The sequence below is a fragment of the Armigeres subalbatus genome, chromosome 2 (genome assembly GCF_024139115.2).
Source record: "Armigeres subalbatus isolate Guangzhou_Male chromosome 2, GZ_Asu_2, whole genome shotgun sequence".
Taxonomy (NCBI): domain Eukaryota; kingdom Metazoa; phylum Arthropoda; class Insecta; order Diptera; family Culicidae; genus Armigeres; species Armigeres subalbatus.
The window spans coordinates 283,469,477-283,497,222 of record NC_085140.1 but is presented as its reverse complement, the minus strand read 5'-3'; the positions used below and the strand labels follow the sequence as shown (position 1 = coordinate 283,497,222).

The following is a 27,746-nucleotide window of genomic DNA, read 5'->3' as shown; positions in this document are numbered from 1 at the left end:
GTAAACTGTATTATTATTCTTCTTTGGAAGTCTAAATCCAAATTCATGAAGTAATCCATAATAAGTAATAGACGATGAGAATAATTAGTTGTTTTCAGTATTATTTCTGAGTATAAAATTCTGTACAAAAAAATGGATCGTGAAGAAATCATAACAAAACTGTCATAAAATCGGGTTTAGACAAAATCAGAGGCAGACAAAATTTGCACCTTGGACATTGCATTGACCTTACCCGTATTTGTTTTATTCACTGAGTCGATTCTTTATTCTATTTAAGGTCAACTTTCCTAACGAACTCATATTTATTATCAGTATTATTAAAATTTGAAACAAAAAATCGAAAAAGTGCTGGTTTTCAATATTGGACTCACATTTGCCCGATTTTGAACGAATCGGCTGAGACAATAAAATGAGATACAATTTATGACAAGGTCAATTAGATTACCGTAATCCAGGGGAACATTGATCATATTTTTTTTTATTATTTTGTAAATATTTCTTCCGTAAGTGAAACCATGGCACTTTTCAAATATTCAAAACGAGTATTGCTACGTGTAGAAAGTATAAAGCTGTTGTTCTTAATTATTTGATAATTTTAAGCTTGTTTCCTTAATCTTTTTCGTCAAGTTTTTTTGATTTTTCAATTTGGAGTAACTTTGATCATTATTTGTTTAGATCATAAACCATAAAAATTATAATTTAATTTATTGTTTGTTTATAAGTATGAAAAACGTTTATCAAAGCAAGTTATTGATGGAGAAATATTAAAAGAACAACTAATAGAACCAAATTACAATAATATAGCTTCAAAAATTTGTTTTAATATAATTTCTTGCCCCAACAGCGAGACATTTCATTAACTTTAATCCACTTTTTATCTACTTTAGTACATAATCTTGATTTTCTATTTCAAGACTTCACTAGTTATGAATTCTTTGCCTAAAGAGTGTACGGAATCAAATTGCATCACTTTCAAAGGTTGATAACATTTCGCCTCCTAGCTAGATAATAAATAAATTTTGTGTAAGACGGCTTTAGCATGTGTTATTTACGCTGCGTGAGTTTCATTGCGAAATTTACAGAAGTTTTGAAAATACAGTCGAAGGAACAATCTTATGCACTCACCTCAACAATCCCCGTAATCCAATTTCGTGCCATCGATCAGAAATTCTCCAGAGTTGCAGCCGATGGAGTCGAAAGATACTGGGCTATAATGAACTTCGGAGGCATCCAAAATGATTCAATAAGAAATACTGTCTCTCGTGTCAACATTTCTTATTGGAAAATAACACTAATGTCAACATTTTTGATTATTTGGGTGAACCACTTCACTTCCAGTCAAAACCCCGAAAAAATAGGCTGAAATCCGATTTGGGAGAACGTCAAATTCATCATTCAGGCTGGTTCCCACTGAAGCATTTTTTGATTTTTTGTTTTCGATTTTTGTAATAGTTAGAAGCGTCAAAACTTCTCTGGGAAAGTTGTCCTTAGGTAAACTTTTTAATATTCCGATACGGCCAATTTTCAAAAGGAAACCATGGGACATGAATTCCCGCCGAATGCAATTTGTTACGAGCAATTCGGTTAATGGTAAGTACCATTTAATTGGCGAGATTTCTTCTCGTTTTTATCGTTAACATGTATTTTGGCGTTTACATAGTCCGATCAGCCTAATTTTTAAAGAGAAACGATGGTACAGGATTTCCCATCAAATGCAATTTGTTGGTAGTAAATTGATTAATGTGAGACTTTTTTACTTTTCTATTTTGGCCTTAGCTTCCCATAGTCCGATCAGTCATTCAATAGAAACCAATAAAACAGGATTCCCCGTCGATTTATTGCGAGAAAATCGGTTAATGATAAGTACCAAAAAATTGGCGAGATGTTTTGCGCACATACACACACTCACTTACATACATACATACATACATACATACAAGGGGACCATCGTCCCTAACCCCTAATCCCAAGGCGTTAAGCGACCCGTGCCGAGGGGATGCATGCATAATGAGCTAGGCCTTTAACGGAGCCTGTGGGGTACCTGGGCACCCTCCACAGTAATTGTCCCTTACCGCGTCATGCTGGGCTCTGGCGTGGTGGACCTCTTTTCCCGAGCGACTCGTGGGACCAAGATGGAAAACCAAGTCAATTCTTCAATTAGTGGTAGGAGTGTAGGCGACAACCTTTTCGCAAGAGGTGGGTTGGTCAGGTCTCCGCCTAGGCTCCAACGGAGCAGACACAAAAATGGGGGAAACAGTCTCCAGGGGATGAGCTCCCTGGGGGCCGCTCCATAACGCGGAGGGTGACTATCCCGAACAAGGGTAGTGGGGCTGGGAAGCTGAACCCCGGCCAGGTACCTCCAAAACCGGGGGAGGAAGGACCTGGAAAGGTCCGTCCACCCAGGAAAGACGGTAGTAATGGGTTACGGCAGGATGAGAGCTCTCAGTCGCACCAGACCAGGGAAATAGAGGGGGATGACGCCTCCTGGACCCTGGTCAAGAACAAGAGAAAACCGAAGGGTCGTCAAGAGTCGAAGAAAAGGCCCAGGCGAATGAGGGTAGCAAGAAGTCTAGGATAAGCGCCAATCGCTCCAGGGGCGATGCCCTAGTCGTCAAGACGGACGAGGCTAAGTACTCGAACGTCTTGAAGGCGATGAGGAGTGACGTTAAGCTCGGTGAACTCGGCGCCGACGTACGTCGAATAAGACGTACCCGGACGGGCGAGATGATCCTCGAGCTGAAGCGAAGCGTCTCGCAAAAGGGCGCCGCCCACAAGAAGTTGGTGGAGGAAGTCCTAGGCGGGACGGTCAAGGTGAGGGCACTCACGACGGAGGTGAATCTAAGGGTTAAAGACCTGGACGAGATCACCGAAGTCGAAGAGCTCGTCACGGCACTGCGGCGACAGTGTGAAGTGGAGACGCCCACCGCAGCCGTTCGGCTACGGAAAGGTCCGGCAGGGATGCAGGTAGCATTGGTTCGGCTATCTGCAGCGGACGCCTCCAATGTAGTCAAGTTAGGGAGCGTCAAGGTGGGATGGTCGGTGTGCCCTGTGGGCATATACGAGCAACCCGAGGTTTGCTTCAAGTGCCTGGAATCGGGGCACAAGCAATGGGACTGCAAAGGTCCTGACAGAAGCAAGCTCTGTCGACGCTGCGGATTGGAGGGACATAATGCACAATGGTGCACGAACCCTCCCAATTGTTTGATTTGTTCCAGCAAAGCTGTGAACAGCAAGCACTCCATGGGGGGTTCGAAGTGCCCGGCGTTTAAGCGTGCTACAAATTCACAGTGCAGGTAACGCAGCTGGCTTGCTCGGCCTCGCCCGAGTGTTCGGTGTGCGCAGGTTTAGAGGAAACGGCGGAACACGTGTTGTTCGTGTGCCCACGTTTTCGCGCAATGCGTGACCACATGCTTGCCACATGTGGTCTGGACACTACCCCGGACAACCTAGTTCGGAGGATGTGTAAAGATGAAGTTGGCTGGAACGCCGTTTTATCGGCTATCGTCCAAATCGTCTCGGAGCTATACAGAAGGTGGCGCGTGGACTCAAGGATGGCTAGTTCAGGCGCAAACAAGAGGTGGTCCAAGGGTTCGGAGTCGGCTTCATGGGTCATACCGGTGGTCATGCTCTGTGGTCGAACTCCATCCTTTTATCGAACAAGTGGTTGCACGAAGAACAACAGAGTATCGTCGCTTTAGCGACGTCGGTCAACCAGCGTTGGGTTTCGAGCCCGAGGACCGAAAGGGGTCCTCGTCTAGGCTGGGGTAGGCGTAGGCACCGCGTCGGTAAGTCACTCTGTGTGTTGGCGAACAGACCCTATCGCAGAGAGGTCAGTTTGGGGTGCACGCGGCATCATCATTCTTGATACCAGTCGTGCAGAGGGAAACAGGCACAAAGTCTACCCTTCCCGCCTTCCGAGGACATAGGGCGTCGTAAGGCCACCTGGAAAGCCGGCAATGCGATCGTGCCAGCGCACGAGTCAAAAAAAAGCGACTCACGATGTTCGATGCTGCAAGGACACGCAGCTAACCTCGAGGGTGCATCGTGCACTGGCCCCCCGTTGAAGCATTACTTTCTGGTTGTACCGAATACCGAAACGGTTCAGCGGGTCGGGAATGTAGTCCTGCCTCCCTCGTTTGCTGTTGGAGGTGGTCCCTAACCCCGCACTTCCTGGACAACCCAGGATGTCTGTTGAGCAGATTCCCCCTCCATTGCTTAGGAAGAAAAAAAATATATACATACATACATACACAAAGACATCACCTCAATTCGTCGAACTGAGTCGATTGGTAACACTATAGGTTTCCGGTCCATCTAGAAAAAGTTTGTTTTTGCAGCGAATATATAGCTTTTACTCGTACTTAGTGTACGAGAAAGGCAAAAAGGTTTTGAAAATCAGCCAGCCAATGAATAACTAGAGGAACTGTTTCTGGATTTCGTCTCATGGTTCCGATGTTCATCACATCAAAAACGAAGCAATGGAAAGGAACTTGATTTGTTTCTTAGTTTTGTGATTTTTTCAACATTGAGCACGCATGTTTACAAAAAAAGCGACGAAATTTATGCCGATGTGTGATGTGTGATGGAGATCGGAACATTTCCCCTATAATTAAATTGTAATGAAGGGGGCCTTCCTTAGCAGTGTGGTAAGATGCGCGACTAGCAAGACCACGCTGATCATGGCTGGGTTCGATTCCCGGTCTGTTCTAGGAAATTTTCGGGTTAAAAATTTTCTCGATTTGCCTGGGTATAAAAGTATCATCGTGTTAGCCTCATGATATACTGCTTTGGTCGCATATCAGTCCCACCCATCCCAATAAATGTGGAAGTGCTGAATGAACACTAAACTGCGAGGCGACGCGACAATGTCCCAGTGAGGGATATAATACCAAGAAGCAGAAGAGTTGTAATATGTTACTCTGAAATGTAGTATGAACGACTTTACGATTTGATTTCATGTGTTGAGTCATTTTGCCCCATGGGTGCATTTTATACCATTCTCACGTATGAGAAGTCATTTGTTTATAACTTGATGAGAATCAAATCTGCCATTCTTGTTTTGGCATCCCTATGTTGAATACATATTGCATATATACTTTCTTTCGAATATGTACAGAAAATAAACAAATGCGCATACCTTCGAGTGAACCCATAATTTGATTGCCACGAAATTACAATTATTTTCATTATTTGTCGGAACAGCAGGAAAAAACAACGCTATACCTGCTGTAGACTATAGCCAATGAAATCGAACAACACTCCATCAAGTTGCACCAAATGCAAAAGAGTGAACACCATCCTGTGCGCGCGGTACCTACTATGCAATTATCATTAGGCCAAGATCCAAGACCCATTCATTTATTCATCCATTCATCCGTGGCAGTGCCACCGACCGCAAGACCTCAGAAAGCCTCCTTACTTACATCAACGGACCCCTATGTGCTGTCTCTTGCTGTTGCTGTTGGTGCGGGTTTCGAAACACCTGGTGGACCGAGTCTCATTCGGCGTCAAATAAGTTGGTAAGCGCAGTGCTGCATATTTCCAGCACCTTCTATCATGTGTCGAGTGCAAGATTTATGCTTATTATTATGCTGCTGAGTATAGACCACCATCCCGTCTGCCGCCAACGCAGAACCACTTTGTCGGGATTGTGATCGAAAGCGTCTTTGATTGAGATTGGTAGCTATACTTAGATGTTCTCAACTTTAACTGTTCTGAATCATTTTGCCCCACTTTGGATGACAAGATTCGATGGATTGTTTAGAGAAATCACGAATCTGGTATGAAGATGCCTCGGATCATGAGACTAGTAAATATCAGAAGGGGAGTTGCTGCAAGTGACTTACCTCCTATAAGTATCGCTCCGGTGCTGTTGTGGTGTGGCAGAGGGTATGGTATCGAGGTATTTCGTGGTGAAACTATTGGTAATATATTTGCCTGGTGGTTCAGTGTGCTGCTGTTTGGTGGTATGCACTGCGATGGCGTCACCAGCATGGGGTTCTGGAAAGTGTAGACACATAGCGATCGTGTAAATATTCAATATACGTACTGCAGTCAGTGTGGAAAAATAGGACGCATTAAGATAGGCGATTTTTAAATAAATCAAAGTGCATTCGAACGGCAACTTAATGGTATAGTCATTGACGTTGGTCTCAGCCGAGCCATAGTGAGTGATTGATTTTGGGGTTTTTATTAACCGTACCTTGCCATTTGTGGTGTTGTTGTTACAGCTGGCCCCGTTACCATTGGAGGTGCTGTTGAGGTGTGACAGAATGTTGATTCCATTTGCGCCCACGGTTGTGCTTTGGAGGCCCGCTCCAGTGCCAGCAGTGGTGTTGGCCGTTGTCGTTGTCCCGTGTCCGCCGAGCGTTTGCGGATTGTTGGTATTTGGCGTTGTGGCTGATGTGATAACGGCGTTGCCCACTGATACGGCCCCATTGGGACCTCCCGCTGTCGCTGGTGTAGTTTGACCCGCTCCAGTGTGAAGACGATTTCTTAAAGTAACTAGTTCTGAGCTGAGGCTCTTCAGTCTCTGTTGCAGGTGAACGGCTTCGTTTGAGGAGGATGCATCTGAAAATATATCGATACAAATAAATATGACGATTAATGCACTTGTTTATGAAACAGCTCGAGAAATATCAAACTTAGTATATACTGGAACAAAGTATAACATTGGAACAGTTTTGGAACGCTCGCTTAATTATCAGGTGAAGGCGATTAAACAAATGCTCTATACCTCTTGACCTAATCCAGTATCTTCCTTTCCTGCGTATGCTTGCTTGCGGAAAATATTAAGAAAGCAAGATCGGTTCCTCCAGAGTCATCGAGATTAAAACGTGTCTAGGTAGATTAGCTACGACTGTAGTAACAAAAACTTGATTTGTTTTAGAATAAGGTTCAGTATGTAAGGTCATAGCACAGGCACCCACAAAAATAAAATAGTCGTGTTTTTTCATGCTTTTATAAATATTGAAGTTTACTACTTTAGTATTTTATTTACTAGTAAGCATCGCGATCTTTTATATTCAACTTTTGCCATCCTATAAACACGATTTTCACTACGCATGGCTTCTCTTTAACGTAAAATGTTCGGTGATGATGGCGATAAAATATAAAGTACACGAAAAATATGCCCTTCATTCGTTAATTGAGTGCTACTCTACAAGTTTAAATGTATTGTGCGATCCCGATGAATATATTTTAAAAAGTGATATCAGTTATTAGCTTTTACGATCATCATTATCGAGAGTATAAATCTGCACTGACGGTAATTTAATTGACTAAAAAGTATAATTTTCCCCAGTAAAAAAATCTTTGTAGAAGAAAGACCATTCCGGTGTACAATTAAAAACTTCCAGTAAGATGACGATTTCTATATATTCTCTCAAAAAACTGTAGCTTTAAAATCAGTTTATTTACTTTTAACTACCGCTCCTCCAGTGTGCACCATATAATCAGGCGCTGATATCTGTTTCATCTAGTGTTTTCCCAGTTTCGATCCAAAGGCCACAGAAAGTAACTGGTTTGGCCAGCAACCGCCACGCCGCCGCGCTGCGCTGGTGAAAACACACCGAGCTCAGACGTACGCAATTATTTCGTAATTTTTGCCGCTCAGATGCTCCTGCGTGCCATCAAAAGTCGTTGGTGACGTGCAAGAAAACGGGAGACAGGCATCAGCATGGCCTTATTATAACGGGAAATTGGTTTGTTTTGGCCGACGGGATTTTGGCACAGAATGCAACACCCCAGCCAGTAACCCGGACTTAAGGAAGTAACAGTTAATGAATGTAATATGTAGCCTAATATGTTTACCAAGTTGATTTTAGTTAGTTTTTTTTAAAATAATTTCGAAAAAATCCATGTTTTGAACCTCAATTTTCTTATGCAGTGTACAACACATTTGAAAGTAGTTATCGTTTATTCGAGACCGAGAACAAGTTTGCATGATTTTGTATTAAAAAAGCGCGACTGTTTGAATGTGTTACTGTTTTTAAACAAATTTTCATACAAAAAAAAACTAGTTTCGAACATGGAAATTTCAAATTGATCGTAATTCTTCTCTACTCGGGAACAGCCGAGCCGCAGATGGGTCAACCGGCCAACCTGTCGGCGGTCAGCAGCAGCAGCGCACGCTTGTTATTATCATCAGACCATTTCACTACCGCGACGCGACCACCAACTAATCGACCGGATCGAAATGTGTCACACTCGACGTTTTGGCTCAGATGGTTGACCTGATACCTGTCAACTGGAACGCTCAACGCCGCATGGCGGGAAGACGTTAAGATAACTACCTGGCAGCCTGACAGCTCAGAATGGAATCCTCGTCGGCCCGAAGCTAGATGTAAGGACTACGGTTGATTGGTTTCCGGGGCTGGAAGTCAAAAGCGCGGAAGCCGTTTGTAGAGAATGGAATTGCGTGCGTGCTGTGGCGAAACCACGTTCAAGTAATAGCCAAGGGAGTGATTGGAGAATTTTAATGGTATAATCAGATTAAGATCAACGTCAGCCGCAAAGATTTTTCTCTTTCGTACTGAAATTGTATGGCTGTGCTAGTTACGGTATGTATTTTAAAGTTTTATTCTTTTCATGCGTATACCCACAAGTATGAAAAATGTTTAAAATATTTTTAACTATTTTATTGAGTCATATCATTTTCTATATTATTCATATTATTTGGTATGCGCCAACTAACACAAGACACATGCTTTGGCCAAGTCCAAAGGGAATTCAGAAGGAAAAAAACAGACTAATCCACCTAGCGGTGATGATGCATTTCTCGCTCAATATAAAATGTATCGAGAAAAGTACTTTAGAGGGGTCACAACATGTCACAAGAGCAAGAGGTGAACAAATATATAGCAATTATTGGTTTTGACTGTCATATAGACTTCCAAAAACTTTGGATTAACTCTTCTTATTCTTTAGACTTCCAAATTCTTGAAATAATTCATTATAAAAGCAACAGGCGATGAAAATAATTAATTGTCTTCAGTATTTTTTCTGAAAAAAATTTGGCAAAATTGGATCGTGAATTATTAAATAATAAAAATAACCAATTTTCGCGTTACGTAATTAATGGATCTTCCCCTAGTCTGATAAAGGATAATCGAATCACCAGAACGCTTAACCTGCTACATCTTGATTGATTCGGTTTCAAGAAGCGGAAATACCCGAGTGGCTAACGAGATAGGTTCTCACTCTGCGGACCAAAGTTCGATTTCCCCATGTTGGCCCTATTTTTTGTTCTCCATTTATTCTCCATATGAACTTTGTAATTACTGCACGACTAAGTTTAGAACAACCTATAACTTTATGTTGTTTAACCCGGAGGTCATTTTGTTACAACTACTTGAACAGAAATTCACAGGTTTTGTTTGTACTTTGTTAGTACATGAAATGCTTAAATCTGATAGTGGTCAAACATTGAAAAGAGGGCTCCGCAAGAAACAGCAAAATCTGGATATAGAAAAAACGTTTAAATCAAATTCGTCGGACAATTTATTGAAGCGATGAAGGGAACTCTGTTTGCACAACTAGTTGCTTGTAACTCCTCGTATAGCAGCACTCGCGGTCGAATTGTTCGTGCAGGTGCATATAAACTGGTTCTCGACAACAACTTAGGAACATCATATTCAGATGATAAAAGCTTGCCAACAGAAACAACTTCCAGGAATCCCTTGGCAAGCTCCGCTACCTGTTGTTTCGCAATTTTTTCCAGAAGTTCCGCAAACAAGTGTCCTTGAGTTTCTCCTTTCTTTCGATTATTGCTACAGGATTATCTTGATCTAGGAATACCGGAAGAATTCTCCGGAGTTTATTTCAAAATCTTTGCAGGGGTTCATCCAGGAGCACTTTCGTACGTTTCTAGTTGATTGTCTCGTAAATTCCTCCAGGAATTTATCCAGCAGTTTCCTTTGAATTGTTTTTGTTTTTTTTTTCAGTGGTTCTTCTGGTTTCCATAGGAATTTCCATGTGAATACACGAATATTTTCCAAGTTCTTCCAGGAGATTTCTTGAAGGGATTTCTGTTGTTACGTAAATTTCCAACAAAAAAAATCGGGATTTTTTTCGGTTTTACAAAAAGTTTCACAAGAAAAAAAATGTAGAAGAATATCTGCTGAATTTCAAAAAGAGATTTCTGTAGGAAAGCTAGGGGTAGTTTTCGCAAGAAATTCATACAGAGAATATAGAATAGAAATCCTGTGATTTAAGAATGTACTTCTTCTTTTTTCTACTTCTTCATTACCTTTATTATGTGATTTGGCGTAATGGAGTCTCCGAGACATTTTGTCAGTAAGTAAGCCTTAATATGATCAATACCCCTAAAAATACAATATGCAAGGTATATGAACCGTTTGTTTGAGAAACTGCATATGTAACAGGTGCTGTTTGCTGAGATTTTTATATATTCTGAATCCTCGTCCAAAAATACGTATTCTGGCAAAAAATACGAAAAAAAAATTTTGTTCTGGCATGTATGAAATTTTTTTCGTTTTGTTTGAGAAACTACATATGTCCACGTCCTTTGAAGAGCAATTGTGGAGTACTGCTTACATTTTTCGCTCTGAAAGTGCCCCATGGTGTTGAGTTTTGCCAAAAACTATTGATCTGTATCGAAGAAATCGAAAGATTCGGTGCAAATTTGTTCAAAAACAGTTTTATGTTGTTTTCTCGAAATAGTGTAAAATGGACTTATGCAGTTTCTCAAACAAATGATGCATATGCCTTCGCGAGAGTTGTAGCAAAAGATTTCCTGATAACCACTTGACACCAAGTTCGTAATTTCATTACTTTTGGAGATTATTGCTTTTTATGTCAACAAGCTTTAAACATGTTCGACGTATAAGCAATAAGCATACAAGCATATGGAGACGCATGGTGCGCTGATTTAATAACTCCTTGTGATGGGAGATTAATTTTGCTTTGATAGTAGGTCATGTTTTTTGATGAAGCATTTCTCACATTTGCTTACAACTCTTCAGTTCAGGTATTAATTTAAAGTTCATTACTTGTACTTTGTTATGCTCATGAGATCAACTGCCACAATTTTCCCATTATTGTCAAGTTGCAGTTAAATCAAATATGACAAAAAAATCAAATTGTTATCTAGCTAGAACATGCAAAAATGTGGAAAAGAAAATGAAAAAGATTTGATGAAAAACCCATTTTTAAGGAATTGTCATAAAACGTAAAAAATCTCCAAAAGTAATGGAATTACGAACTTGATGTCTTCGACAAAGTTTTTCAGGAGAGCTTTTGCTACAACTTTTATGAAGAATCAAACCTATTATGAAGAGGAAAACATAAATTTTATATCTCACTTTCAGGGGGATTGATCAGTAAGCTGAATACCTCCAAAAAAGCGTATTAACTTACTGATAATATGTCTATATATTTCAATTTCGTGTTGTTCTTCAATGGCCCTCTGCTTACGTTTCAACTTCTATTCAATTTCATACTTGTCGCTCGCTTGCGATAACTTTCAATTCTGTGCTTCATCGTGCTTTACAAACATGCTCCCTTCCACTTTGAGCTTAGGTAGTTCGATCTCACCGATAAAAGCCAATGAAAATCAATCAATGAGTTTCTCGCGGTGATGAAACCTCATAAACGATAATATGTCTGGAAAACACCATTACGCTAAATTGCATAATAAAGATACCCTCCCCCCACTATTATGGATCAATTAGTGTTGAAACCAATTTTCATAGTTCACTAAAAAAATGTAGGAGGTTGGAACTTTGAGTGTAAAAACGGTTCTGGAATCGTTTATGAATCAATTTTTGATTGGCACAGTGTTTCATGCATAAAATTTCATTAAAATATAGCCAAAAGCTAAATATTTGAACCGTGGTCAAAATCATATTATGGATCAATTTTGGAAGCGGTCACAATTATGGATCAATTTGGTACATATTATGGTTCAGTATACTGATACACCCAGGTGTTTTTTTACGCGGTTGGAATTCATTAATTTCTGACCTTAACCTGACTTTTTACAGTTTTTCAAATACCTGAATTTTCTTTGATTTTTTGTGAATTTTTTGGTGGGGTTAACTCATTGCTTCATTGACGATGAAGGTCTTAAACGACCAAAACCAAACCAAGTAAAAAAAAACCTGGGTGTATTCTCATTTTCATCACCATATGGCCTCCACATATTTATAGACAATCCCTAAATTAGAGTGAGAAATGTCTTCGTTCATAAAAACAGCTTGTTTTATAAGCAAAAAATACACAAAGTAAAAGATGAATGATCGTGGATCATCCATACATTAAGTCACGTTTGAAGGGGTGTGGAAGGATGGAGTAGTTCCACAGCAGCTTGAATAGTTTAGATGGCTTGAATTATTTCACCTACCGACAAAAAATCATCCTCACTGTGTGGTTGAATTTGGATTGAAGCTCCAAATCAATCATAGTTTTTTTAACGGGCATCTTCAACTCATAGAACCGTTCGAACATGGATAACATTCTATTCCAGCGTGTCTTGATATCAGCCATCGATAAAAGTTATTTTCCGAACTCAGAACGGACATAGTCTTGTAGCAAATATTTTTTCACAGGTGATTGCCGAAAGAAAATTCCCTTTCACCAAGCGAACTTCTTCATTTGCTCGCAAGACTGTTGAGGGCCCAGGGTTGATATTCTTAGGGGGTGACTTAAGATGACGTTGCAGTGTTGTGAAAGGAACTTGGCGAAGGTTTGACGCCTTACGGATTATTTCCGTTTTTACGAGCATCGAATGCTGCTTTTTATAAAGCTTCGGAATTGTATTGCATCCGTTTTTAATGTTTCTTGCAAGTTAAAGAAGATACGCTATGATGAGATGCTAAGGCCAGAGAAATAATGATAGATGGTTTTAACTGAATCTTATTGAATTTCAATTTCGACGGATTTCCATAGATTTGTTTATATCAGATCTCGGTGGTTTTAGCAGACCGACGAATTCCCAAGAACGACTCGGCAGTGTGTGAGAATCACTAGATTCAGGAAAATACTTCAATGGAAAGTGATCCATAATTGTGGGAATCTACTCGTTTCCGGTCACAATTATGGATCACTTTAATATTCTTTAATTTTTAACAGAATAAAACGAAAATGATGTAAACTCTGTGTGATTTGTGAAAAACATACCTTAATTTTGGTGTACGAACCATTTTTTCACTTTGATATGAAAAATTTAACGATTTTAAAGCTTATGAATGAAGCAACCACTTCTTGTGAAGCCACAAAAAATGTTGATATTTTGACAGATGCTCAACAGCAAGTTTTCAAATGCGCATAACTACCATTGTTTTTGGGTTGAAAAGCATGATAAACGCAATAAATGTTAGAAAATAAGTGTTTTTATGTAACAAAAATATATGCGGAGTTACATTATTGATATCAAGCTAGAAATTTAATAAATTAATGATTTCGTGTGTGTTACTTCTACGTGAAGTTAAACGATTTACAATGATATGGAAATGCTAATATCATCTTCCAAACTTGGACGTACATGTTCATGATAGCATTAGAGGCGAAAGTATAGAATTGATAGTTCCGTTAGGATACGGCAGGCATGAAGAATGTTTTATAGAAGTCGATGTGAAAGCGAGCGGAGGGCAATATTTGTGATGACATATATCGCACGACCTTCCTTCTGCCAAGCTCCCGTATGAAGGGGGAGGGAAGAATATCAGTGTGGAAGCTGATATATCTCCACTGGCAAAAGGAAGGTGGTTTGACTTGCTCATATGCCATCGCGTGCGGAAGGATTTGCTATCGACGAGTACTGTCTCCAAATTTCTAATATGACATCAGCATTTAGTCGAATAGGATTTTCATTGCACAGTTCTGTTTTCTCATTGCGTCCGTCTCGTCGCAACCAACTTGGCTGCCTCGGAGAGAACAAAGCAGAGAAAGGCACTGCTGCTGTACCGTCGACCAATAACAGCTCGCTTTCAAATCGACTTCTATAAAAACATTCTTCATGCCTGCCGTATCCTAACGGAACTATCAATTCTATACTTTCGCCTCTAATGCTATCATGAACATGTACGTCCAAGTTTGGAAGATGATATTAGCATTTCCATATCATTAGAAATTTAATGTCAAACACAAAAGTGATCCATAATTGTGGGTGATCCATAATTGTGGGAGGAGTGTACTATTAAATAAACGCGTTAAAAACACGATTTTAGCCACTGTGCACTGGAACATTACCGCCTCGCAGTTTAGTTTTCATTAACCTTCTGTCTGTGCTCAAAAAAACTTACGTTGTCTGTGCTCTGGGGTCAAATTGACCCCAAATTGAAATTGATATAACTTTTTTATTGTTTGGCCGATTTTGGATTTTTGGGGCTGTTTCGAAAGATAATTTAATCATCTTTCAGATCGTAACCAAAGATTGACTATTGGTGGGCGGGTACATCGCGGGGAGGGGTTTTAGTGAACAAGGGTACAAAAACAGTGATTTTTCCTACCCATTTTGAACTGCAACTTTTTTTAAAAAGATTATGCAGGAAGGCGTGTGCTTCGGCATGAGGCGTTGATGAGTTTAGAACTTGGTCGCCAGGTGGTGATATATTTGAATTCATTATTTTAGCCTACTCAAGATTTTCCGATATATAAAATTCTCCTCAGTGTAAATATTCTTATCGCACAAATTTAAAATTTGTTAAAATTGCGTCTTGATCAAAGATCGTCTAGTAGGAATGGACTGTCTTGTGACGGAAGTAATAATTTGGAATTTTACAAATAGGCGGCAAATTGGCTGATCTTTGGTTACGCATGTAGACCCAAAGGCCTTAATTCCAGGGTTTTCTTGGATGACCTAAAACATATTCTGTGAACACATTCTATTATTTGCAGCATCGCTGGAGCAGGTTGAATACAAAGAAAACTTTTGATGAACTCTACCACAACATTCATGTTTGCCAAAAATGCTACAAACCAAATACATCAGATCTAACATGGAACAATATACTCAAATATAACAGCTCACTAGCGCCGCATCTTGGAAAAAGTGCTCATTATATTGAGCACCGCTTTGTAGTACTGGACATCCTGAACAATGTTGCCGAATACAATATTGCAAGTACACTAGCGCCGCTTAATTGTAAATTTACTAATTATTTATTCCGTCACATGACAGTCCATTCCCACCAGACAAACTTTGTTGAAGACGTCATCTTTACAAATTTCAAATTTGTGCGATAAGAATATTTACAATGAGGAAAATTCCATATATCAGAATTACTATAGTAGTCTAAAATAATGAATTCAAATATACCGCCACCTAGCGACCAAGCTCTAAACTAATCAATGCCTCATGTGAAAGCACACGCCTTCCTGCATAACCTTTTTGAAAAGGTGTAGTTCAAAATGGGTAGGATTTTCAAATATAGGTAAAATAAGCATGAAAATCACTGTTTTTGTACCCTTTTTTTACGAAAATCCCTCCCCGCGATGTACCCGCCCACCTATAGTCAATCTCTGGTAACGATTTGAAAGATGATTAGGTGATTATACAATCAAGCCATGTGGTGAATTTCAAATTCACCACACGGTTTTCTACTCCTATTATCAAAAGTTCAAAACCAGCGTAATATTTTTAGTACAATGCTGAAATTAAAGTCGATTGCTTAACATGAGTAATCAAACGATCTACAGATATTGTGATCCCCATGGGCATTGTTGTTTTCTCAATTCGTGCTCTTGAAAAATCACTAGAAAAACACGTGGTTTCCAAGATGGCCGATTTGTGGCTTTGTTGTATAACCACCTTAAATTATCTATCGAAACAGCCCCAAAAATCTAAAATCGGCCAAACATTAAAAAAGTTATAGCAATTTCAATTTGGGGTCAATTTGACCCCAAAGCACAGACAACGTAAGTTTTTTGAAAAAAGTACACTGTAGCGAATATTTCCAAGATTTTTTAAGCGAATTTGCACTTAGGAGACAGATTTCGGCGAGTTTTACCAAACTACCAAAAATTAGGAGAATCGGTTGAAAACTAAAAAAATGGCAGCCACTCAAAGTGGCCTGGGGTCATATTGACCCCAGAGCACAGACAAAAGGTTAAGCACTTCCACAGTTATTAACTGCGAGGTTTCTAAGCCAAGTTACCATTTTTGCATTAGTATATCACGAGGCTAACACGATGATACTTTTATGTCCCGGGAAGTATAGACAATTTCCGAATCGAAAATTGCCGTCTTGGGAATGTTATTTATATTTATTTGAAATTCAAAGTCAAACAGATAGTAAAAATCACTTTTAGCAACGCTTGGTGCAAACTCAATATATTTATATATTTAAAGTCGCTATACCAAAAATAGAAACCTCCGGTTGAAAGATGGGGCTTCTTTCAAAAGGTTAGGAAGTCTCCCTTCAAGAGGCTAGGAAGCCTCCTTTCAAGAGGGTCGGAAGCTTTCTTTCGAAAAGCATCGGAGGTCCGCCGCTCTATGGGGAATTCTCATACAAATGGGTGGCCAAAAATATTTTTTCAATGAAAACTGTTGCTATGCAACATATATTATGTGAAGGAACAGATTTGGCTGAAGACCATCTAGTCTAAAATTATTTAAAAATATAAAAACAGTCGAACAGTTCTTTTGGCTGAAAAAAAAAAAACAGTTAGCCGAATAACTGAATTGGCCGAAATGGGCCTTCGGCCGAATGTGTCGTTCGGCTGAATTGATCATTTTGCCAAAAAAGCCGTTTGGCTGAATAGGTCATATGGCAGAAAGTGCCGTTTGGCTGAAATATTTGTTTTGCAGCAAGGCGTTTCGGCTATTTGTCGCTTTCTTCCAAATGTCATTTTCGGTCAAACCATTTTCGACCTTATAACGTTTAATTCGGCCTGATGGAAATTGGATAGATGACTTTTGGCCTATTTGTTATTCGAATAAATGGCTTTTCGTCGAATGACTTTCGGTCAAACGACAGGTAGGGCCATTAGACCGATAGGCCGAAAGGCGTTTGGCCAAATATGTCGTTTGGCGGAATAACCATTTGCCGGAAAATGTTATTTGGGCAATGGATATTTTTGACCACACTACCCGTCCAGTAATCAACATTTGGCTGTTGGACCAAATGACATTTTCGACCAAATGGCCCTTTCTGTCAAACAACTATTTTGGCCGAACGACATTTTCGGCCTTACACCCTATTCGACAAAACAACCATTTCAGCTAATCGAAATGTTATGAGGAGTGCTTTTTCGGCCAAATTACCGATTCGGCCGTATGTCGCTTTGGCCAAATGAAATTGTTGTCCAAACTGTTTTCCGTTGTATAACCGTTGTGCCTAAACGTTGATTTCATAATATTCGGCTAAATGGCTTTCGCCAAATGATTTCCTGTCAAACGACCCTTCCTCTTTTTTGAAATAATTTTCCTCAGAATTTCCGAAGAATTTCGTATGGACAATACAAAGATTTTTCTTCAAAAGTTCCTTCAAAAATCCGATTTTTTTTTTGTTGAAATACAGAACGGTTTCTCGTGAAAATTTAAAAAAAAAATTAGGTGGGAGTTCTGAACAATATTGGTTAAATTTTGCAAAATTCACCGTGGAAATTCCGAAAAAAAATAATAGTAAATTTAAAAATTCCCATGCAAATTCCAACAATTTTCTATACAAATTTCGAACAATTTTCCGTTGAAATTAATTTTTTTTGTTGATGTCCACATTTTGAACAATCTACCGCAGAAAATCTGAAGAATTTTCTAAGTAAATTTCAAAGAATGCACAACAGGATTTTACGAACATTTTTCTGTAGAAAATTGAAACAATTTTTCTTGGAAATTCCAAAGTGCTTCCTTCAAAATTCCAAAGAATTCTCAAAACTTCAAATTAGTTGCCATGGAAAATCTAAAAATAATTTTCAAAAGAATATTTTATAAAAGTTCAGAGAATTGTCGGGACTCCGATGGAGTCTTGAACACATTCACAAAATGCAGAAAAAAATCTCCAAGAAACGAACGTAAAAAAAAACTCGACTCCGCGGAGGGAAAAAGCCATGGCGTGACGTCGAAAATGCCGCCGATTTTCGGACCGGGCGGCGCACACCCGGAAACCTGATTCTTCAAAAGGCTAAAAAGTCTCCTTTCAAGAGTCACGGAAGTCTCGCTTTAAAAGGCTTTCAAGGTGCTCGGCAGCTCGGGACCCTCCTTAGCCGTGCGGTAAGATGCGCGGCTACAAAGCAAGACCATGCTGAGGGTGGCTGGGTTCGATTCCCGGTGCCGGTCTAGGCAATTTTCGGATTGGAAATTGTCTCGACTTCCCTGGGCATAAAAGTATCATCGTGTTAGCCTCATGATATATGAATGCAAAAATGGTAACTTGGCTTAGAAACCTCGCAGTTAATAACTGTGGAAGTGCTTAATGAACACTAAGCTGTGAGGCGGCTCTGTCCCAGTGTGGGGATGTAATGCCAATAAGAAGAAGAAGAAGGTGCTCGGCATCCTCCTCTTTAGAGGGTCGGAAGCCATCTTTCAAAAAGCTCAGAGGGCTCCTTTTAAGAGACTCGGAGGACTTATTTTAAGAGACCTGGAAGCCTCGTTTAAAAGTGATTATACAATCAATCCCGTGGTGAATTTCAAATTCACCACATGTTTTTCTTTACCCATTTCCTTAAGTCCAAATCTGGTGTAATTATTTTCGTACAGTGTTGAAACTTAAGTCGATTGTTTAGCATAAGTAGACAAGCGATCTACCAATGTTTCAACCCTATGGCGTTATGGTTCTCTTAATTCGTGCTCTTGTAAAATCACTAGAAAAATCACATGGGTTCTAAAATGGCCGAATTTTGGCTTTGTTAGATAACCACCTCAAGAGGCCAGGAGGCTCCTTTCGAGTGATTGGAGAAGCTCTTTTCAAGAGGCTTGGAAGCCTCCTTTCAAGAGGCTTGGAAACTTTGTTCAAGATACTTGGAAAGTTTCTTTCTAGAGGCCTGGAAGTTTCCTTTTAAGAGGTTTGATAACCTCCTCTCAATCTTGGTAACTTCCTTGCAAGATGTCTGGAAGTATCCTTTCAATACGTCCGCAAGCCTCCATTCAAGAGTCCTGGAAGCCTCTCTTCAAGAGGCCTGGAACAGGCCTGGGATTTGTCACCTTCATACAGAAAAACCATGCGACAAAACCAAAAAGAAAACAATCACCTCAAACTGGACAACACAACCTAACCAACGTTACTCGATACAGCGTACTACTGGTCTCTCGCTCCGACAAGACATTTTGAATCTTGTCACATACTTATTTTGTTACGATATATTTGTCGTGTGACGCTTTCCATCTCGACTAAGGTTTTGCACAACCAAACGGATTAGAATATTTGTCATGGTTATTGACAAAAAAGTTCGTCATGTCACCTTCGAATTTTGTCGCGACAAAAATTATTGTCGTTGTCAGCAAAATGTTGTCATTATGAATTGATGACAAAATGTGGGGAAATCACTGAAATGGTGTGGTTTCTGGGTTTTACAGCAGATGAAGCCGAGCTCATTATAAAAACGGCTAATATGTACGGCATAATAATAATGTGTCGAATTTTGGTGATTTTAGTCCAGCTCCTCCTGTTTAACCAATATGCGTCATTTAATTACATATCTAAAATGTATGTTTAAAAATCACGAATGGTTTGAAATGATCTATATCCGGAAATCTTTTAAGCGGGCCATTAACACTCGAGCGCACAAGCAGTTGTATTTTGAACAACATAAACCAAAAAACATATAACGCTGTACATAGCATGAACAAGCCCGCATGTGCGTTTCATGACCGTACACTTATTACGTAAGCACTTATGGGGGAGTACTATCATTTTTTTACTCCCCGTATAAATAAAAAAAATAATGTGTAAGAAAAAAAATTACATGGGGAGGGGGTTTCGAAAAACACAGAAAAATGCACCGTAATAAGTGTACGGCCCCACAACAGTAAATGTATCGAATGTCCCTTAATTGCCCCTAATGTAGGATATACGCTTAAATAAAATTCCGTATTTCGCTTAAACATAAAATATTGCAGTCAAATAACCGTCTATCAGGCAATTGTTACAAACGGTGTACCGGTCAAAATCCACTGAAATCGATATTTACGCGGACGATTGTACTGCGTAAGTCAAAACCGCGTAAATCACAAAAACCGCGTAAAAACGACTTTATCAAAAATCGCTGATTCGTATGCTCAGATTTTTTTTTCAAAACCACGTGAACAAAATCTGGGTCAAAAAACGCATTAATCCAAAACCCGCTTGAAAACCACGAAAACTCCATAAACCGCGTGAAAAGCGAGCAAACTTGCCTTGCGTTAAATGGCTCAATTATTCGACACTGGGGGATCTATCTCTATGCAAAGGAAACTTGTTTTTTTTTTTGTTTATGTATTATTATGTACGTAACAACGCAAAAATTGAATAAAATTTCTTATTTCTAAACAGAAAATCTGTCAAGAGAACAAAGAAATAATTTATTATAATGTGCTTTTTTCGGTATGATATTTCAAATTTGTCCGCTGCTATTGCTCCTCAACGCAGATGAACCAGAAGATGCGACATAATTTACTTTCGGGACCAATGTTGTGTCGTGCACAGAGCCGAAAGTGTATGCATTGTCACACTTTTGTCGCAGATGTGTGCTCTAACAAGACATACAACAAAAGCAAATTGTCGCGGTTGAAAAAAGTTGTCACCTGGTCGAGGGGATCCAGTCGTGCGACGGAAAACTGGAAGTTGACAAGTTTTTTTTTGACTGACCATGTTTTTATGTATCTTGTCAGGTGTCACTGACAAACGCGACAATTCCCAGGCCTGGCCTGGAAGCCTCTTTTCAAGAGGCTCGGAAGTCTCGTTTTAAGAGGCCCGAACGCCTCCATTCAAGAGGCTTGTAATCCTGCTTTTAGGAGGGTCAGATGATTTCTCTCAAAAAGCTTGGAAGGCTCCTCTCCAGAGGCTCGGAGGGCTCTCTTCAGCAAACTGCTTTCAAGGGGTCCGGAACCCTCCCTCCAAGAGCCTTTTTTCAAAAGGCCCGTAAGCCCCCTTTCAAGAGAGGCGGAGGTCTGGTTTTAAGAAGCCCGGACGCCTCCATTCAAGAGGCTTAGAAGCCTCTTTTTAAGAGGGTCGGAAGCCTTCTTTCAAAAACCTCGGAAGGCTCCTTCCAAGTGGCTCGGAAGGCTTCTTCCAAAAGGCTCGGAAACCTCTTTTCAAGATATTCTGAAGTCTAATTTCAAGAGGCTCGGAAGCCTGGTTTCATCCAAGCTCGGAAGCCTCGTTTCAACAAAGCGCCAATACCTCCTTTCAAGAAGCTTGGAAGCCACTTTTCAAGAGACTCGTAAGCCTCATTCCAAGGAGGCTCGGAAGCCTCATTTCAAGAAGCTCGGAAACCTTTTTCAAATGTTTCGGGAGCCTTGTTTCAAGAGGCTCGGAAGCGTACTTTGAAGATGCTCAGAAGCGTCCTTTCAAGAGATTCGGGGGCCTCCTTTAAAGAGGTTTGCAAGTTTTCTTTCAAGAGGCTTGTAGCCTCCTTTCAAGAGGATTGTAAGCCTTCTTTTAAGAGGCTCGTAAGCCTTCTTTTAAGAGGCTCGGAAGCCTCCTTTCAAGGTGCTCGGAAGCCTCCTTTCAAGATGCTCGGAAGCCTCTTTTCACTTGGAAGTCTTATTTCCAGACATTCAGAAGCTTCATTCCAAGAGGCTCGGAAACCTCCCTTCAAGAGACGCAGAAGCATAATTTCAAGAGACTTGGAAGCCTTCTTTTAAGAGGGAAGTAAGCATCCTTTTTAGAGGGTCCGCGACGTTAGGCATAATGGACAATAGGCATAATGTACGTTAGGCATAATGGACGTTTAGCATAATTCTGCCTTCTTTATATCATAGGCTGTTCTTTGGGTCAATTTATGCCTAACGTACATTATGCCTATCGTCCGTTACACCTAACGTCCTTTATGCCTAACGTACTTCTGCCTAACGTCCTTATGCCTTGCGGGGTATACCCCTTTTTAGATGCCCGGAAGCCTACTCAAAATTCAAGAGCATCTTTTCAAAAAGTTTAAAATCCTCCTTTCAAGAGCATCGGAAGTGTTTTTTAAAGAGGCTCGGAGGCCTCCAAGAAGCTTGAAACCCTCCTTTAAAGTGGTTCGGAAGCGTACTTTAAAGGTGTGCAGAAGCGTCGTTTCAAGAGGCTCAGAAACCTCCATTTAAGAGGCTTGGAATACTCTCTTCAAGCTGGGAAGGCTCCTCTCCAGAGGCTCGGAGGGCTCTCTTCAACAAGCTCAGAAGCCTCTTTTCAAGAGGCCTGGAAGTATTCTTCAAGAGGCATAGAAGCCTGCTTTCAATGGGCCCGGATCCCTCCCTTCTAGAGCCCTGGAAGCCTCCTTTCAAAAGGCCCGGTGTCGTAATATAAATGCATCATCATTTCACATCTGAATTATCTCAGTAACACCTCTATTTTCAAGTGGTTCAATTCTCACGAACCTACTAAACCAACATCTGGTTGCCATGCAATTTTAGTGACATTATTCTATAAAACGATGACACCAGGCTGAGTGCATCGTCCGGCAAGTCGTTGCCAGCAAGAAGGTCAAATTACAGACCTTCTTGACGGCAACGTACCCTGCTGTGGGAACGCAACCCTTAACGCATACGTTGCATTTCATTATTTACAGTACAAGCATATATCAATCACCAATAGTCAATCGCAGTCCAGGCGTCTATCTCTTACTCTGTTTCCCACTCTTCTATCTCTGTTATTTTCTGTAGACTTATGTAGACTTAATGTAGAATGAAACTTATTTGGAAATAAAGCGAAACATTCGAAATTCAACATTCAACAGTGAAGGTGTAAGGTTGTTCTGACTACTGATGACAACCCATCATACGGCGCAGTTACACCGGAAGCCTCCTTTCAAGAGAGGCGGAGGTCTGGTTTTAAGAAGCCCGGACGCCTTCATTCAAGAGGCTTAGAAGCCTCTTTTTAAGAGGGTCGGATGGTGCCTTTCAAAAGGCTCGGAAACCTCCATTCAAAAGGTTCTGAATCCTACTTTCAAGATGCTCGGAAGCCCACCTTCAAGGCGCTCGGAACCCTTTTTTTCATGTGGTTCGGGAGCCTTTTTTCAAGAGGCTCGGAAGCGTACTTTAAAGATGCTCAGAAGCGTTCTTTCAAGAGACTCAGGTGCCTCCTTTCCAGAGGCTTGTAAATCTCCTTTCAAGAGGCTTGTAAGCTCCTTTTAAGAGGCTCGTAAGCTTTCTTTAAGGAGGCTCGTAAGTCTCCTTTTAAGAGGCTCGGAAGCCTCCTTTCAAGATGCTCGGAAGCCTCTTTTCAAAAAGCTCGAAAGTCTTCTTTCAAGAAATTCGGAAGCTTCCTTCCAAGAGGCTCGGAAACATCCCTTCAAGAGGCGCAGAAGCCTACTTTCATGAGACTTGGAAGCCTTCCTTCAAGAGGCAAGTAAGCTTCTATTTAAGATGCTCGGAAGCCTTCTTTCAAGATGATCGGAAGCCTCCTTTTCAAAAAGTTCAAAAGCCTCCTTTCAAGAGCCTCGGAAGTTTTTTTTTAATGAGGCTCGGAGGCCTTCAAGAAGCTTGAAAACCTCCTTTCAAGTTGTTCGGAAGCGTACTTTTGAGGTGTTCAGAAGCGTCCTTTCAAAAGACTCAGATACCTCCATTTAAAAGGCTTGGAAGACTCCCTTAAAGAGGCGTAGAAGCCTACTTTCAAGAGACTCGGGAGTCTCCTTTCGTATCCCAGGTGCTGCCATATATCCTTCTTTCAGGTTGCGCAAAATAGAATAAGTCCATAGTAGTGAATGATTGATCATTGATAAACACTATGTTAAGCATGTTTGAACAAAAGTTTGAAATCTGGTTGATGTGGTTGATATAGTGACAAATAGAGAGGAAAGAGAACCCAAGGTTTCCTGAGGAGAATTCTGGGAATTCCGAAGAATTTTGCATGTTAATCCATATTAAAAAGGCCCAAGAATTGCTCAATTTGTGAAAACATAATTTATCAATTCAATATCGAAGTTATCAAAAGTAATCTATTTCGAATAACTCCAATTACTTATCTATCCGGCACTGATAAATAAATATCAACGCATATCTCGATTCCTAATGCACTTTTATCTTATCTTAGACAAAAAAGTCACATTTGCTGTTTCTCTGAGTATAGTTGAAATAACCCGGAATGACTTTCTTTGAGTAAAACTAGATTTGATCGCGCTTGTCAAACTCGAGTTAATGCAATTTTTCTGTTAGTCTGAGAAATTCGATGCCAATAATTTAAATTCTGGTGCATATATTTCCGCAAAATGATCTCAACAACGCTCATTTCGCATACATTATTGACCACTGAACGCGGTTGTTATTCTATCATTTTATGACCTGCGGAATATTAATGAAGAGAGCTTCGCTGTGTGGACGGACACGCGGCCTACGTTAAGCTTAATTGGGATTAAATGGTCCACTGACTGATAGCGACGATGCGTGGATCGACACAGGTTTTCTCTGCCAGCGATCAAATGACCGTTGGCGGTGTGAACGTGTTTCAAAACGTGGTGCGGGGTGCGTCTCCCGGCGAGAGGAACTCGCACGAGGCAAACTTTCTCTGTGGCTAACAGGTAGTTCCCAAAATATAGCTCGAACGTCACACGGTGCTTTGGAATTGATTGAAACTATCAATTGTCGAGTTATGAAGTTCAACAGACCACGGCACTGCAATGAGGGAGCTTTGTTGGTGGTCTGACCAAACTCACGTAAATTCCTTCTGTTTAGTGAGCTTGAGACGCAGCTACGAGACAGCTTGGCTTGACCGAAGCAATATTACGACGCGAGATATGATTGGTAGCATAGTGTTATCACATTATCTTGTGGAAGAGATGGCGCATTCCACTAGCGGTTGTCATCTCCACTGCGATCCGGTGGCTGTCTGCTTGGTCATTAATTCCAACCTGCTAACAGTCAGTGTGGGCCTCCCATAGCTCTGCCGTACGATAAGGCCAACAGTACCTGTGTTCGAACCCGGTTCAATTAGTGTAATTTGAATATACGAAATTATAATCTCGTAAAGACAAATGTTTTGTAAGATATAACTATTTTGCAAACTCGTCTTCAGAAAGATGTAAAAGACGCTTATATTTTTTGTATAAGAATGTAGCTATTTTGTATATGCCAAGTGTTTGGACTAATTTTGGTGGGATTTTTATAAAGAAATTTCACATTCTACGATTGGGTTGATAAATGAATGCATTCATGGCAAACTTAGCTTAAAAGCCCATAAATTTAATATTAAAGATCTTTGAACACTATGATATGTGAGACGGCAATGTCCCAGTTGGGGAACATAATGCTACTGTTGAGAGACTAACAGTTCATGGTTGAGGTAAAGCCGATGATTGCTTGAAGCTGAATATCACGTGTGAGTGCATTCCGATGCAGATCTTGATTGTGCGTACCTGTCCAACGTGGTGGACGTTCGTACCGACTGACTGATGGTTGACAGCCGATGAAACAACTGATAACCACAGAAATGAAATGCTCATAATGGGGAAGTATATCTTCGGTTAATTAGTACTTGTTTCATATCGCATTATAACTATACGGAAGGAATTTTGATGCGTGGGAATCTGGAATCAGTACAAATTATAAACTGAAATATTGCATTGTGCGTTAAAGAGTTTTTCTAAATCAGCCATAAGATCATCTAAAAATTAGGTCTTATTTATGATGTTTGTCTTCCTGAATAAACCCCTTGATGGTGTCGTAAGTGCCCATGGGCTCATTAATCAACCATGAGCTGTCGTTGGGTCAGACATACATTCCATTTTATGAGATTATTATCTTTATCTAATATTTTTATTATAATCCTTCACTTGATTGAAAATAATTGCATGAGAACTGTTCAATAGTTTTGTATTATTTATCATTGATGAATACATCAAAATGTAGAAAAGTGTATGATTTCTGCATTTAAATTGAATTCCTATGATAAGAAAATTATTTTGAGCTTTTTAGTGGAATGTTTTCACCTGTCATAAGACGAGTTTAAACAATCCCATTGAATTCCACCACTTAATTGTATCTTGACAGATACGTATTTCGACCTCAACAGTAAGGCCGTCTTCAGTGTCTCGTACTTGACTCGACTTGAAGAAAATGATCGCAGCTTACACTATTTATACTATGCGTAGGTATAATAATTTATCTAGGTACTTATCTTACTACGGTGCTTATTTCTACTCGCTTGTTGCGCTTAATGCTTAGGTATAAACTTGAAGAGCCAGGAGCTACCATTTCCTTGATCTTTATTCAACAACCGCGTTTGTACCTGTCGGTAGATTTCCAAGCTCTCAGCAACATCAAGTTTCCACGGAGAAGAGACATTTCTTAAAATTTTAATGTTTGATGACGTAATTGAATGATTTTCCTGATATACATGTTCAGCTACCTTAGACCTAAACTCATAATTTAATCCTTTATCAGTTTTCCACTTCGCCTTACTTACTTCTGCAATATGTTCTTTGAACCTTACATCTAACGATCTTTTTGTTTGACCTACATATACTTTATCACACTGTGAACAATTAATTTGATAAACCCCGGCCTTATTTAACATTTCTACTCTATCCTTTGTGGAGCCCAACAGTGTCTTCAGTTGATTGCTTCTGCTGGAGAATACTAAATCGATGCCGAATTTCCTCAGTCGATGGCGTAGCTGGTGGGTGATGTGTCGATCATAGGGGACCGATACCCTCTTCAGCGGTTCATCGATCGGTGTTAGTGTTGTCAGTTCCTATTATAAAGCTATTCAAAGTTTTGCACCAACTGAAAAATTTCAAAGGGATTGAATCTGCAAAATTAATGAGCATTTATCGTGAAGCGTTACTATAACCGTCTTGTGTGTAACTATAAAACAGATAGACCTACTGTAGGATTTAACGATCCGTGTGCCATTAGACATACATTTTCTCCACCATTCAAATGGTCGGACTATAAGCCAAAAGTAAAGAAAGTTCAATTAGTCTCAAGAGTTTTACTCAGTTTATGGTCACATACCAATCGCCACACGTAATGAACCGTAATATTGTTGCTGCGGGTAACATAAAAATTTCTCATCGACAAATGCGGCACTTTGGCACACTTCTCCTGTAGACTTTCCGTGGCTGACGAATGGCTTGTTGCCAAATACTCTAATCACACATCTTTCTGATGTATTTCAATCATTACAGCCAAATGACAGACCGAAAACTGCCCAATTGAAAAGGCCAGAAAGGGTCCACAACCAGCATGACCCCTTCCTGGCATCACCGTTCGTCGTAAGCAGGTATCCGTCGAAGAAGAAAGCAAACGAACCTTCAAGTGACCGCGAAATGAGCAGTGAAAAGGCGAAGCATGAAACGCGTCTCGTTGCTGTGCCCCATCATCATTGCGTCGCACTCCCAGTCAGATTGGAATCCTTCGGCCGTGTTGTGCTGCTCGTAAACCATCGAACCAAATGGTCAGTGATGCTGAGATTACTCGCGCGCGTTCGCGTTATGTGCTGTGCACAGAGCAGCAGACAGAGATGGCTCATCGAATGGAAATGAGGTGCGGTAATGGTTTCGGTTCAACCCAATCCGTTGCATGCTTCACCAAAACGAAGATGTTTGAGGAAGTTCCATAAGAAGCGATGCACAAACCGACCAACACACTTTAGGTGCATGGGCGTAGCTCGGAAAATTAAGGTTCCATTGCGTTTCATAAAGTGCAACAACCTACCAATAAAGTAATC

The 27,746-nt window shown here is 40.3% G+C and overlaps 1 protein-coding gene across 3 annotated transcripts in view; it reads right to left on the bottom strand.

Moving 5' to 3' along the window:
* Positions 1-27,746, bottom strand: part of LOC134212331 (myosin-I heavy chain) — a 376,227-nt gene that overhangs the window by 52,324 nt on the left and 296,157 nt on the right. For all 3 annotated transcript variants that reach the window (XM_062690082.1, XM_062690083.1, XM_062690084.1), the window contains 2 exons: positions 6,203-6,570; positions 5,847-6,000 (listed from right to left, as the gene is read on the bottom strand). In XM_062690082.1, coding sequence (XP_062546066.1) covers positions 5,847-6,000; positions 6,203-6,570 — 522 coding nt within the window. The remainder of the gene's footprint in view (positions 1-5,846; positions 6,001-6,202; positions 6,571-27,746) is intronic.